General features: G+C 32.9%; 1 protein-coding gene across 2 annotated transcripts in view; it reads right to left on the minus strand.

The window, feature by feature from the left end:
• The window catches only part of ppp2r5cb (protein phosphatase 2, regulatory subunit B', gamma b), a 36,709-nt gene that overhangs the window by 17,368 nt on the left and 4,166 nt on the right, over nucleotides 1-15,175 (minus strand). Inside the window, exons 1-2 of one of the 2 annotated variants that reach the window (XM_048207903.1) lie at nucleotides 4,331-4,549; nucleotides 108-307 (exon numbers count right to left, since the gene is read on the minus strand). In XM_048207903.1, the coding sequence (XP_048063860.1) occupies nucleotides 108-307; nucleotides 4,331-4,424 (294 nt within the window). In that variant the 5' untranslated portion in view covers nucleotides 4,425-4,549. Of the gene's footprint in view, nucleotides 1-107; nucleotides 308-4,330; nucleotides 4,550-15,175 lie in introns of those variants that run through there. The other variant, XM_048207902.1, reaches the window with a different exon arrangement.

Consider the following 15,175-nt stretch of genomic DNA (forward strand, 5'->3'; position numbering starts at 1 on the left):
GCTCTCTGAACGTTCGGGTGCTTTCGTCTCAAGGTGCGCCATTAAATTGGATTTTGAAGACTTCAATGCTACAAAACAGCGCTCAAAGTGTGTTCGTGTGAGCTCACCATGTGAACCACCTCAGGATAGATGGGCTCGGTGATGACGTTCCTGTTGTGTGTGATGTACTCCACCATCTCGCTGAGCGCCGCCCGCTTCACCTCCTTCCATTTCAGGTCGCTCAGGGGGTCGGACACGAAGTCGAAGAGCACGCAGCACTGACGCAGCTTCTGCACGAACAACTTCTCCTGCTCGGCGGGAGGAACATCTGCAGCGACGGAGAAGAGGAGAATCAATCAAACACGACCATCTCAAAAACAACTGTTTTGATACATGAATTAAGGCACACAGTCTCCTCCAGTCTTCTGTCATCTGATTGATAGTTTAGACCTATTGATATTTTTTATCCAGTGAAAGTCTTTTAGTATAACTGTACAAACGTCCTCCAGCTCGTGCTTCACGTGTGAAATCTGCGCTGATTTTATCAAGTAAACATAAGAATAACTTTGATATTGTTAGTAATATTTCAGCTGGACTGAAGCAGCTTCGGTTTACTTGATTATCCAGACATCCTTTATTATAAAAATCATGAGTATCAAATCTTTTGAGGAAGGTTTATTTGTGCATCTCTCAATCATCGTTGTATTGAATTGCATTATACGTTTTAAAACTACAGAGCTTTGATCATAAAACTATGACATATTATTGGCAGATACTGATTTCATATGCATTTTATGTGCTATACTGTTATAAAAATCTCATTGATTTATATTACAAGCATCAGAATTTAATTTTTTTGTCCATATAAATATCTGCACCGAATTGCATATTTTTGCTCAGTTTGGGCCTCTGAATAAAATTCAGCTGTTTTTTCCTCCATATTCTTACTATATCAGACTATAATATCAAATAACAAAACAAACATGTAAACTGTATTGTAATATTTTGTCTAAAGGTACAATAAACCGTTCCATTTAAAAAAAAAAAAAAGATTTTTATGACAATTATTTCATATGTCAGGCTTTACTGGTTAAAGAACTTCTGCATATTGTATTTGGTTTTTTCTGCATCAATGTCAAGCAAACTTTATGCTTTTATGCTTTTATGTTTTTAATGGTCAAATACACCATATCATATTCACGTAAAAAGTCTGACCTATGCGAATGTAAACAGTTAGGAGAAAATGTGTAACAGTATATTAGATCCGTGCATTCATTCTTAAAGGGACAGCAGCCTCATAAACTCAGTCTTTTAAATGATTGTTAATTCCTTAAACTTAAAAAACAAAAAACAAAACAAAAAAAACACTGATTTTGCTTGAAAACTTGCTGCTTTTGACTGAATCACTTTTGTATCTTTAATATGAATCAAATTATATTTATACAGGGAAGACTATACAGCGTTTCATTTACACATTTGATTATTCAATTTCTGTAGTATTTCTTACAACGTGCTAAATAAACCTAGGCTACTATACTTGAAAAACTTTATTTAATTTGCATTTTATTTTGTCCTAATGTTTGTAATTTGCTTATTTATTCCTATTTTTAATATCAAAAAAAAAATTGCTTTATTACTGCCAGTCATGTGTGTAATGATCACAGTCAGCTTAAATGACATCGGTTTTATAATACTGGGTTGACTAAAATGGGACGAATAGGAAGTCAAATAGGAAAAATAACAATCAATGCATATATCGAATCGAAATTTGATTCAAAATCGAGAATCAATTTTTAACCAAATCGTGACCAAGAATCAATTTACTGCAAATCGAATCGTAAGGTACCAAAAGATTCACACCCCTAATTTAAATATCATCTTACTACGATTATGGACAGATATTTGATATGCATTTCATGTCAGTACATGCTATTCTGTAACAAATATTTCATTGATTTACATTACAACAGAGTTAATTTCATTGACGAATAATTTGACATTTTCATCAACAACATTTTTTTCACAGATGAAAATGAAATAAAAACAGTTTTGAATGACAAAAACTATGAAAAAAAATCTATTGACATTTCATCAACGAATAAAAAACGAGATGAAAATGTTAGGGAGGGACGATTTGGGATTTGTCGTGCACATTTGAATTGCAACGTGCTGTTCTATCCGGCGGGACATGAGCTGGCATACACTTGATGCATGCCTCATAAAATGTTCAAAAATATAAAATTCTGGGAGAAAGCATGACAACACAAGAGAGAAATATATTCGGTTCGGTTTTCTGTGCGCACAAACCCGAAGCACACAGCCGCGTATACAGAAAGTTATTCAGCGCATGAGTACTGAATTGAGCTCTCTTCCGCATCTGAATGACAAACACACAAAACATTACGTCAAAATGTTCACATAAACAGAGTCAGTTATTTCTCAAGAGAACGTAAACAGTTGTGAGACACTCGGATGTGCATCAGTAGATCCGCACATTTGGTCTTAAAGTGACAGCAGCCTAATAAACTTAATGCCGTAATGCCGCATCCACTGCTATTTTATAGCTTTAATAAGGAATAATTATATGTAATTTATACAAATAAATATGCCTGCTTGAAAAAGAATGATGTAAGTTGTTGTAAAGAGTAAATACGTATATCATTCATTGAAAAGAAGACCGCATATTCTTTAGGAGAAGTATTTTTATTTAATTTTAGTTAGTTGCATGTTCAAACTTTAATATTTATATTTACATGTTAAAAGATGTTTTCTCCAGGAGTATGGGTTTGGAAATTTGAGAAATTCTTAACTAAAGCATTACAATTTAACTAAACCCATTAGATTTTAGATGACTAAAACTAAAACAATTCAGATGACTAAAATATGACTAAAAATAAATGCCATTTTAGTCAAAAGACTATGACTGAAAATAAATTAAAATTTGCTTTCAAAATTAAGCATCAGAATTTAATCTTATTTTTTGTCCACATAATTTCCAATAAGCACCAAATTGCATATTTTTGCTCAGTTTGAGCCTCTGAATCAGACTTTATGAGCCATTTAAGTATCAAAAATGATATAAAACAAAACACACATGCAACTGTTTTGTAATATTTTTTTTAAATGTTAAAAAAATATTTTTTTTTCAGGCTTTACAGGTACTTTTGCATATTGTATTGGGTTTTTCCTGCATTGACGTCAGACGTACTCATAATGTTTACATCACATGATTTTCTTTTAGTTTTGCACGGTGATTCTTCACAAAATTACAAAGAATTGGACCCCATTTACACATGTATTTAATGTAGATCACTAGAGTCTGATCTTAATACCAAGTGTAAACGGGTCTAAAATAATATGAACGACTTCAGTTTGCATTGCAAACACCTTCATTATTTTGGTCCTGACACTGAACGCGTTCTGTAAAGGTCACGCCTGTGAGAAACTCAACTCACGGTTCCCTTTAAGCACATGGGAGTGGCGGCTGTGGTTTACATGTGAAAACACCACCGCGATGACACGGACATGTGAACCCATGTCAACACGGGTCTGACTGAAGCATCAATTCATAAACAACTCAATTTGATTCAAAACAAAACGACTCAACCGAGAAAGCATTTGAACATCCTTGTACGTACTGCATGTGAAATGTTAAGTATGCAAATATTCTGCATGCATTGAATACTGCATCCCACAATGCAATGCAATTGGCTTGACCTTGCTTTTCCAGTGTGATGAATGATGTTCTATGCATATTTACATAAGTATGCACACTATAAACTGCAGGAATGTTAGTATGCATGCATGTAACTGCATATTTAAAAGATTGCAATTGCACTTCATCTGATTGCACATGAAGAAAAGGAAACATAAAGCAGAAGAAACTGGCCGTCAGGATGCAGTTTCAAGCAAGCATGCATGCATTCTTCCTGAAGCTGTGACCTCACTTCCCCTGACATCATCAGTGGTCTGGTGAGGGGGGATGGGACTAGTTAAACAGACCCCCTCCTCCTCCTCCTCCTCCTCCTCCTCAACCAGCAGCAACGCATTGTAAACAGAGTTTTCCACATTTACCTGAGCAACAGACAGGCTGAGTTTCAAAACCTCCCTGAACAGCATTTTTGTGCTTCGAATGCATCTAATGTGCTCACAAATGCATGCAAAAAATGCAGTCATAAAAACAGCAGGAAACTCAAAGAAACACATTTGAATCTACACCAAAATCCTTCGAAATAAAACCCGTCGAACGTTGAAAATTCCTCTGCCTTCGTAACGGCGGCCACAAATCATCGCATAGCAACCTTCCTCGTCGCTCTCTTCCTACACAGACACAATAAGACAAACGTCTCACCTCTAAAGTGCATGAGGGCCACCGGCTGAAAGGGCCCGTTCGCGCTCGGAGCATCCAGAACCATCCTGGCCTCGTCTTTAGAGCATGTCAACATCTATCAGTCCAAATGGGCGCGAGACGGCTGCCGGCTAAGTTGAGCTGTTAGCCTCCATTTTAGCACAAACACTCTCAGCAGAAAATGAAGCTCCGCTGCTGGAGGGAAGCAGCTAGTTAGTGATGTCACCCATCAAAAAGAGGCTGCTGATTGGCTGGAGGAGATCATGTGATCTTAACCAGCAGAGGGCAGTCTGAGGAGGCTGCTGATTGGCAGGTGGGAGCAGGAGAAGGCGGGACCTGTGGATTTGATTGGCCGCGTGCAGGCCACATGCAGATTATGGGATATTTCACACTGCTAACCAGTCCTGCAGAGAGCTGGTGAAGAGCATCACCTCGGCTTCAGACAATAAATAACTGCTATTCATGCGACACGTGCACATTTTATACTTGCGAGTGTTAATAATGTAAACGGAAGCAGATGTAAGATATTAAATCTGTTGTGGTTTCAATTTTTCTGGATTTTTAATGGTTGAATTTTATTTTAATAATCGAAAAATAAATACTTAAATCTTTAATAATTTAATATTTTATTATTAACAATAGAGAACTATGAATTTTGTTTTATTTTCTTTCAGAAATGTGTTTTCTGGATTTTTTTAATGGTTGAATTTAATTTTAATAAATCAAAAATTATGTCTAATCATAATTTTACTTTTTCGCCCAATTTTTGGAGTTTTAATATTTCTGGATTTTTTTAATGGTTGAATTTAATTTTAATAATCGAAAAATAAATACTTAAATATTTAATAATTTAATATTTTATTATTAACAATAGAGACCTATGAATTTTGTTTTATTTAAAATGAGTTTTCTGGATTTTTTTAATGGTTTAACTAAATTGATCAAATAATCAAAAATGATGTCTAATCAATTGAATTAATAAAAATGTAACAATTTATTAAACATTTTAACAATATTTGTGCCCTATGAAATGTTTTACTTTTTCTTCCAATTTTGGGAGTTTTAATTTTTCTGGATTTTTTTAATGGTTGAATTTAATTTAAATAATCAAAAATTAAACACTTAAATATTTAATAATTTAATATTTTATTATTAACAATAGAGACCTATGAATTTTGTTTTATTTTCTTTCAGAAATGTGTTTTCTGGATTTTTTTTAATGGTTTAACTAGATTTTAAAAAAGATGTCTAATCAATTGAATTATTAAAACTTTAACAATTTATTAGTTTATTAAAAATTTTAACAATATTTGTGCCCTATGAAATGTTTTTCTCCCAATTAAATTTTTCTGGATTTTTTTAATGGTTTAATGGATTTTAATAATCAAAAATTTAATTCTTAAAACTTTAAAGAGTTTAAATACATTTATAATTTATTATTAAATTTTTACAACAATAGTGGCCAATGAAGTGGGTTTTATTTATTTATTTTGACATTTCTAGATTTTCTGGATTCCATTTTTAATAATAAAAAAAGTATATATATATTTTATATTATTTATTTATTTATTTTAATTAAATTTTAATAATCAAAAATGTCTAATCAATTAATAAAACTTTAACAATTTATTATTTTATTAAATAATTAAACAATATTTGTGCCCTATGAAATATGTTTTACTTCTGGATTATGTTTTTAATGCTTTAATTAAATTTTAATAATCAAATTAAATTCTTAAAACTTTATTTATTATTATATTTTAACAACAATAGTGACCAATGAAATGTTTTATTTTCCTGTTTTCAGAAATTTCATGTTTTCTGGAATAAATACAATTTTAATAATCAAAAATGATGTCTAATCAACTGAATTCATAAAAAAAAGTAACAATATTTGTGCCCTATAAAATGTGATTTACTTTTTCTGAAATTCTGCATAGTCTGTTCTGGATTATGGTTTTTAATAGTTTAATAAAATTTTAATAATTCTGGATTCAGTGTTGTATAATTTAATACCCATTTATTATCAAAATGGGTGGTAATAAACACTCAATTATCTGTAAATGGAATATATTGTTTTGCCCACTGAAGAATATAAAGATTATGAATCATAAAATGGGGTGTTACTGTTAATCAAATTAATGTACAATGTACTTACATTTAAATTAATCATTTGATACAATGCACTTATTGTGTACATTCATGCATTTACATTGTACTTATATTTTTAAAAATACCAGCATGTAATTACACCTGTAATACACTGTTGACCCATCCCTTACACCTACCCATACCACCAAACCTGTCCCTAATCCCACCTCAATAGCAGCAAAATACAATATGTACTTATTTTCTGATGTTAGTACATAGTAGTTAAGGACACCTAATATAAAGTGGGACAGCCTAGCATCACTCTTACATCATCATGCTCTTTTTGCATCATAATGTTATTGATAAATGTACGGCATCCTGACAGTTACTACAGTAAGTCTGTCGTTTCCCTAAAACACATCCTTTTGCGAGAAACATCATATCTTGGCTTTACCTGTTTCAGCCGGAAATAAAACCATCGTCCCGCTGATGGTAAATAAAGAAAAAAACGATGACATAACAGTTTCTGACAAGAGCCCGTCTCAGATGCACGATAAACGGCGACCGCAGCGAAACGCTGACAGGAAACCACATTCAACACCTGCAGCTGCTGAAGAACCTCGAAGCTCAGAGGAATAAAGCCTGTGACTATATGAATGCAACAGGGACAATGAACGAAATCACGGAAATCAGCATTTGTCTATATTTTACACTATATTCTGTCACTTTTAGGTAGTAAAAGTTAAAATGTATGAACATTTCAGATGCATATATATATATATCTCCGCTATAACACCTGTTAACCTCGTAATTGCAAACAATTACATTAATTTATATGTATATTTAATACCAGTAAATAAAACAAAACTTTCAAAGGCCTATTGTAGTTCCCTTGAAAACAAATTCTTTAATTTTATCGGTATTCAGAACAGAAAAAGAATGAAAAAGAAGCTATAAAATAAAACATAAATTAGACAGTCATTCATTAAAATCAACATAAGTCAAGCCAAAATGAATTTTTTAGGCTAAAGCGAAACTGATAACTTATGTTTGGTTGACTGCATTTTAGTTTGATGATGAATGGCTGAAATGTCAAGTTATAAACACTATCGACTCACTATATTCTGTTCTGCACACTACTTTTAATAGCGCAGCACGCAATGCATTTCACTGCAAACGTGTGATTTGCATGATCAGAGAACATGTGCACATCTTAGTGATTTATGTTATGGAGGAACCAGCCATAAAACTGAACCGGTGAACTGATCCGAATGCCATTTTGCATTGTTAAATATGATCTCAGCTGTGGATTTTTATGGGTAACAGTAATGTGTAGATGTAGGACAGTAAACACCTGAAGGGGAAGACAAAGTAATATGAAATGATTACACATACAGTATTGGTTCTCTCTGCGGCACCGCAAATGAGGAAGTGAGAGCAGTTCGCACTGGATATTTAAAGGATATATTAGTTGTATTAAAGCAGTGGTTCCCAAACTTTTTTGCGTGGAGTACCTCCTGAAGGGATTACCATGCTTCCACTTCGACTGCAGTCACACCTTTACCACTAAGGGACAATATTTGCCCCCTAAATTGATTTTCCAGTTTTTTTTACCTTTATGAATAACTTTATAAAATAAATAAAATAATACATTTTATATAAAAATGTTCAATAACTTTTAAATATTAAACTAAAACTGCCAGTAGGTGGCAGCAAGTCACTGTTTTTATGAGTGAGTCATTGAATCATTCATTCAGTAATGAAGCAAGTGGCTGTGAATGAATCATTGAATCACTGACTCACGATTCGTTCAAAGCCGCAGAATTGTTTGCGAAACACAGACGTGTGTTGAAGTTCTGCTGTGGTTTTCGGTAGAACTATTATTTCATTGCAAAATAGAGTAAATACTGACAGTACTGTGTTTAAAATGACCTGTTGTATAATACTGTCACGTTTGCAGTCATGTGGATATTTGGGAATTATTGCATTCTTGCTCGTTATCATCATTAAATACAAGAACTCACACAAGGAATGTTTTTGTATCGGAGAACGTTTGAGTCTTAACCTGTTAGCCAGCACCCCCGCTTTTGGAAAATCCCAAAAAATGACATACCCAAACTAAAACAGATACAGTTCATGAACCCTTTGCACTAAAAGCATAAGTAAGGTCTCATTTGAAAGCAGACACTTTGCAGTTTATGGTAAACTCATAATTAATTATTGTCACAAAGAAGAAAATAGTTTAAAATAGCTTTGAAATTTTGAAAAGTTATTAGAAATTTATTTTTATGAAATATATTTATGAAAATGAAAGTGAAGTTGGCCTTGTGGCAATCTAGAAATGCACTGCAGCTAAAGCCACATGTCTGACCATGTTATATTTCAAATCTGAAGATGATAGGTTTAAAACTCTGAGTTTTATTACATGTTTTTCAAGACCATGTCATGAGACTTTATTTAGAAAGGACTCTAAAATGTTAACTGATGTTTATTGTCATCTATTCAAGGGTATTGTCGATATTGTGTTTGTGGCGCTAACTGCCCCATTCAGTTTCAGTCTCCCCTGAACACATTCACACCTCTCCAGCCAGCTTATGGCTCTAATTATTCTTTTCTTTTGTCTCTATTATAATTACTGATGTTCTATTCAAGATGATTTAATCCCTCATTTCATTCACCAAACTTCTCACTTCACCTTCTTTCAAACTGTATCTAATGCCCTTCTTGGAAAAAAAGGAGAGAAAAAAAGTGAGCTTTACTATTAAGAATTATTTATTTGCATTAGCTTTAGATTAGAACAGGTGCATGTCTGGGCTCGTTAGCATATTAGCTTAGCACACCAACAAAACATGACAATTTATAAGATTAAAACCACGTTTTTTCTCCAAACTTACTAGTCGACTGTTTTAAATAACCTTCTTTGATGTGATGTGGCTTTGGATCAAAAATCAGACAGAAAATATATCATTTTAGGCTATTCTGCACAATGAGAAAAGCTATCTCGATTAGCATTGCATTATAAATATAATCTACTATTATGAATACCTGACATGGCGTGAAGAACACAGATAAACCACATATCGTCACAATCGTGTATTTATTACTTTCAAAAGTGACGTTCTGTATGTTTATATCAATGATTATAGCGATGTCTGGTAGCCTCTGTTAGTCCCGTGTATGTCACATGATTGCCTCTTGTTCATGCTGTGTTATTTGTGGACTAAAGGTGCACAGAGCGCCCTCCGGCTTCGGGTATGATTTGGACACACAGTAGTCAGTGTATACAGCGCTCATATGATGAAAACAGCGCGTTTTGGGTAAAAATTGAATAAATATGACTCCTCTGTATAGAAAATTGACATAAACGTATGACAGTGCATCAATATTTCTCCGAATGTGCATGCTTTTAAGCTAAAAGCCCCGAGGGATGTTATTTTGTGGAGTTTTTTCTTGATGATCGTACAGAGTTTTTTTCTCAATGGCTGAAGCTGACGCTCATATTTCAATGAAAAGGTAACGACTCCGTTTCTCATATTCATAACTCCCGACGCATATTAACAAATAACGGTCACTATACGATGTTGAGAGTAAAATAAAGATTAAAAATTGAAGCTCGAGTCTTAGATCTTTTTAATGATGTATAGTTTGTCAAGGTAATTATATTAAATCTAACAGTAAATTTGAGCTAATTTAAACAAAGAAGCTTTGGTGCGTCGGCGTGCCAGTGCTGGTTAACAGGTTAAATAGAAATTAATTCATTATCTGTGTCTATATTTGTTCTTCATGCGAGTAAGCGCTAAATCCCCACTTTTACAAAGCTGCATTGTTGAGAACGACAGTAATTTAGCACGATTTAACCCTTAAATGCATACCTCGGGTCTTTAGTGACCCGGGACGTCATTCACTACCCTCCTCCTCCTCCATTTTTTTAAGTTAGACATCAACCTTCTTGGTATTCATCAATCAATTCATTATAAAGAATATAACAAGAAAAAAAAAAAAAAAATAATAATAATAATCACAAAATTATAAAATAATGCCTATTTTTGTATTCATTTTTTTAAAAAATTGTATAGGGTCGCTAACGACCCGAGGTGTGTATGAGTGTACATATATTTTTTCTGCACAACAATAACTGAATCTTAGATGATGGAATAAGTGCAATTCACCTTTATTTCACAAGGTGGCAATGTCTGAAACACAATGCCGAAGTGACGACTCATTTAGACAGAAAACGAAATAATAAGAAAAACATGAAATGGCTCAGCGATTTACTGCAGAGCAAGTGCTGAACGCAATCATTTATGACTGTAACTGTTACTGGATGGATCTGGTGAAGCTGTTAGCGATCGAAATATTGATTTTGAAGATGTTGAAAATTATATAGTTTTGAGAATACGTTTGAGATCGCGAATGGGCTCATATTCGTGATCTCAAACATAAAACTAGCCCATTATTTCCTGAATTTACTGGGAAATGAGCTCTGATGAGGACAGTGGTGATGGCAATAAACATCTGCTCAAACTGAGCCCTTTCAAGCTCCAAAAGGTAACAAAATACGATTTATTTTATTCTTCTGTAATTGTTACTCTAATATCAGAGGAGTTTTATATTATCGCGACAGGTAGAGATCCTTCCGTGTTAGATATTGATCCGGGTCGATGAAGACCCGAATATGTAAGAATGATTGGCGAAACAGTCATGCATTTAAGGGTTAAGGCAGAATCTATCATATGCATGCTGCTTGTGTGGATACAGTCATTTTTGACTGCAAATGATGAGGTAATCTGATTAAATGTACTGGATTTACAGCATTTTGGCAGTTAGAAATACATGCTTGGTTTTAATATTATTTTAAGGTAGAATTAACCCTTTAACTGTCACCCCCACTTTTTTTTTTAGACAAGAAAATGCACTATCCAAACTTAAATGGTTGTAATTCAAGAATACTTTGGAGTATAGACATAAGGCTTTAAAGATGAAATTTGGCAGATTATTGTAGATGTAAAATAACTTATGTAAGTGAAACAGAAAAAAAGTTATAGAAGTTTAAGTTTATGAAAATGTAAAATGTAAAAATATAATATTTTATATTTTATATAAAATATATATTTTACAAAACAAGTTTTACTCTAAAGCTGCAAGGAAATCAAAGCCAAAAATCTGAACAAGTTGTGTTCCAAATTTCAGGTTGATATCTCAAAAAATGAGCTTTCAGTAAGATTTTGTTTGGGCGCAGTACCACACTTTTTCACTAGATGACACCCAAGCTCCATTACTGACCATATAAAGGCGCCTCCATTTCCATATATGGTTTGAGTGATCTGAACCATATATTTCCATTATTTTCATAAAATTTATGAAGTAGACATCCTATATAGAAGTAGTATGGGAAGTTTGGCAGAATTTGATATGAATTCAGTCTCTAATAAACATAAAAATAACATGTATGTGGGTTATAGATTGCCGCCACAATCATAAATGTAATTTTTTTTCTATTAAAAACATTTTCAGACCTTTTTTTCTCAAAAAATTGAATAGATGTTATCTTTTGAACTCTTGGCATGAAAACAAACATGTTTCAACCAACCTTTAATGATTTTTCATGTTTATCGCTATTTCAAAATAAAGGTCTGAACATGCCTTATGAGTATGAAAATATGCTTGTTGCAAATTGATAAATTACTGCTCCTGTGTAATTTATTTTGAAAATCAGTCACCAAATATGTAAACTAGAGATTCTAAGCTTTCAAATGATATATAGTTTGTCAAGATTAGTTTAGGTTTAGTATAGAATATTACTGTTTTAAATATGTAATGGCAAACGTCCCACCTGTGGGACGGTGACAGTTAAGGGGTTAAATGAACTACTTAGCATTTGTTCACGTACCCCAGTTTGCTTTAAAGGATTACATGAATGATTAGGCTCATATGATATAATGACACTAAAATTCAAGATGAGTTTTTGTCTCATATTTATATCATATGATACAGTTAAGCAATATCACATGAGTGCTGTTTTTGTCCCGAATAGCACGAGTGCAAATATGATAGATTGTATGCAACAGTTCAATAAACAAGAAGTTAATGTTGTGTTATTTTAGACACAATATTGTCTGTTTTTTGCTGGATTTTGCAAATGAAAATAGAGCAGCACACAGCGGTGGTTTGTTTGTGAATGAATTCGCATTTGGAGTGAATCAACTGGGTGAAACAATGATTCAATGACTCATTCATAAAGAGAGACATTTACTTACTCCTGAACAAATCAGCTGTTTGAATGAATGAACTCAATGACTTACTCATTTTTGACATTTACTGCCACCTACTGGCAGTTTTAGTTTTTTTACTTAAAGTATCATTTCATTAAATAAATAATAATAATTTCATATTTTGGCCAGAAATAAATTCTTTGTGCTGCGAGACGAAGTGGATCCACTTTCTGGATTTTGGTGTTCGTTGTACGGTGGCTCTGAATTGTCAAAACAACTCTCAAAATGCTTTCTGCGGAAACGAAAAACGCTGAAAATTGAATCTGATCCGATTTTTTTTTACGAGGAAGACCGTTTTGGAGGCAGTGTGATTATATTGTGATTGTGGTCGTATTTATTTTTTAACGTGCAAAAATTTCAGACTCAGTGTGCCAAAAAAAAAAAAACTTTCTAAAGTTACTTTTTGTAATGTCGATTTGAAGCTTTTTCTCAATTAACGCAATAATGACTTTATCTTTTGGGGGTAATTTCTCTGCCAGATTTAATGTACGATTAATTTATGATCAGCACATGTCATTAGATTCAAAATTTTAATTGCTTAGCAGCCCAAATACATACATGCGTGTGTATATATAGTTAACTTTATTGAAAACTGACTGGAACATACCTTCCAGCCAATCAGAATCGAGTATTCAGACAGACCATGTTTAAGCATTTCTACGCCTGTCAGTTCTGACAAGAAGAGTGAAAAGAGGACAAACAGATCAAACGTGGTGACAGTAATTACGTAAGATTCGTTGGCATGGTTTCAGCTCCCTGATTCAGTTCTGTTCTAATGAACGAGATCTTTACGTCTGATCAATATCGAGGTCACAGCTGTGATAATTACACCTAGGCCTTGACGTTAACACCAATGCGCCAAATGCGGGTGTATTTCAGCAGTGGCGTGTAACGCAGTCACTCCTACAGCCTCTTTGGCAGGATGAATTTTATATATAATATATATACATTTTCCAAATGTAGTCTTTTAACCCTTATAGGGTCTTTTCTGACCCCCAAAAAAGTTCTCTTTGTCCAAATAACATGAAACTTTGTACAGTGGTTAACACTTCTAGATCTACAAATAAAAAAGAAAATTGGAGTGATATCTTGTCCAGAGACACCAGGCAACAAAATGTAATTTTGTAACAAAATAATTGTTTTTTTAAAAAAACAAATGTAATTTTACTCTGTTTATTAATGTTTTTACTTCATATTTGTGCAGTTTTTAGAGGATTTATCCTATCTTTTAAATTTATATAAATAAATAAATAAATATTTTTTAAATAGGTTTTTATACAAAAACAGCTTTTTATGTAAAATTCACTTTATAAAAGACCCACATTTCTAACTTTCATTCATGGAGATAACATGGATAATTTGACATGGTTTAGTGTGAGATTTTTGTCCATCTTTAGGAAAATGCAGTTTTAAAAGTAAAAAATGATCACTTTATCCAGCAGATGCTGCAGAGCTCCACTATTTGCTGTTTGACTGACTGAAAGACATCTTTTCACAAGTTTTTCAGCTGGATTCATATCTAGATATTATGAAATCACAATTATAACAATAAAAGCTACTTTTTGTCAAAGTTTAGCATTTTTGTACTGAACAATAAATAAATATGTTTTTCAATAATGTTGATTTTGAGGATGAATTTTGTCCATTTTCTAAGCGGGGTCTCATCATAATGTAACAATATTGAAAAACTGATTTTTCTCAGTACAAAAAAAATACTAAACTTTGACAAAAAGTAACTTTTATTGTTGTAATTGTGATTTCATAATATTTAGATATGAATCCAACTGAAAAACTTGTGAAAAGATGTCTTTCAGTCAGTCAAACAGCAAATAGTGGAGCTCTGCAGCATCTACTGGATAAAGTGATCATTTTTTACTTTTAAAACTGCATTTTCAAAAATCTTAAACTAAACCATGTCAAATTATCCATGTGATCCCCATGAATGTGGGTCTTTTATAAAGTGAATTTTACATAAAAAGCTGTTTTTGTATAAAAACCTATTTTAAAAATATTTATTTATTTATTTATTGATATAAATTTAAAAAATATGATAAATCCTCCAAAAACTCCAAAAATGTGGAGTAAAAACATTAATAAACAGAGTAAATTTACATTTGTTTTTAAAAAAACAATTATTTTGTTACAAAATTACATTTTGAGTGTACTTCCCAAACGAAGACCGCACCAGGGTTAAAAAGGCATCTGAAATAATAAACTAAGTGCAATGCAGTTGTCAAAAATATTGATTTTTCGATACATAATACTGAAATATCTGAAACACTTCCAATACTAATCTGCAGAACAGATACACGATACCAGCTGCTCTTTCTCTCATCTCCCCGACAGCGAGTGACACACAAACCCGCCTCGTTTCATTTGCTCCGGATGGATATTATAGGTGTTACATGGCTTGAATTTCGGTGTGAGATTGCACGTATTGCGCATAATTTTACTCATTTCTGCAGATTTTGTTCTCACAAGCACC

Source organism: Megalobrama amblycephala, linkage group LG11 (assembly GCF_018812025.1).
Source record: "Megalobrama amblycephala isolate DHTTF-2021 linkage group LG11, ASM1881202v1, whole genome shotgun sequence".
Taxonomy (NCBI): domain Eukaryota; kingdom Metazoa; phylum Chordata; class Actinopteri; order Cypriniformes; family Xenocyprididae; genus Megalobrama; species Megalobrama amblycephala.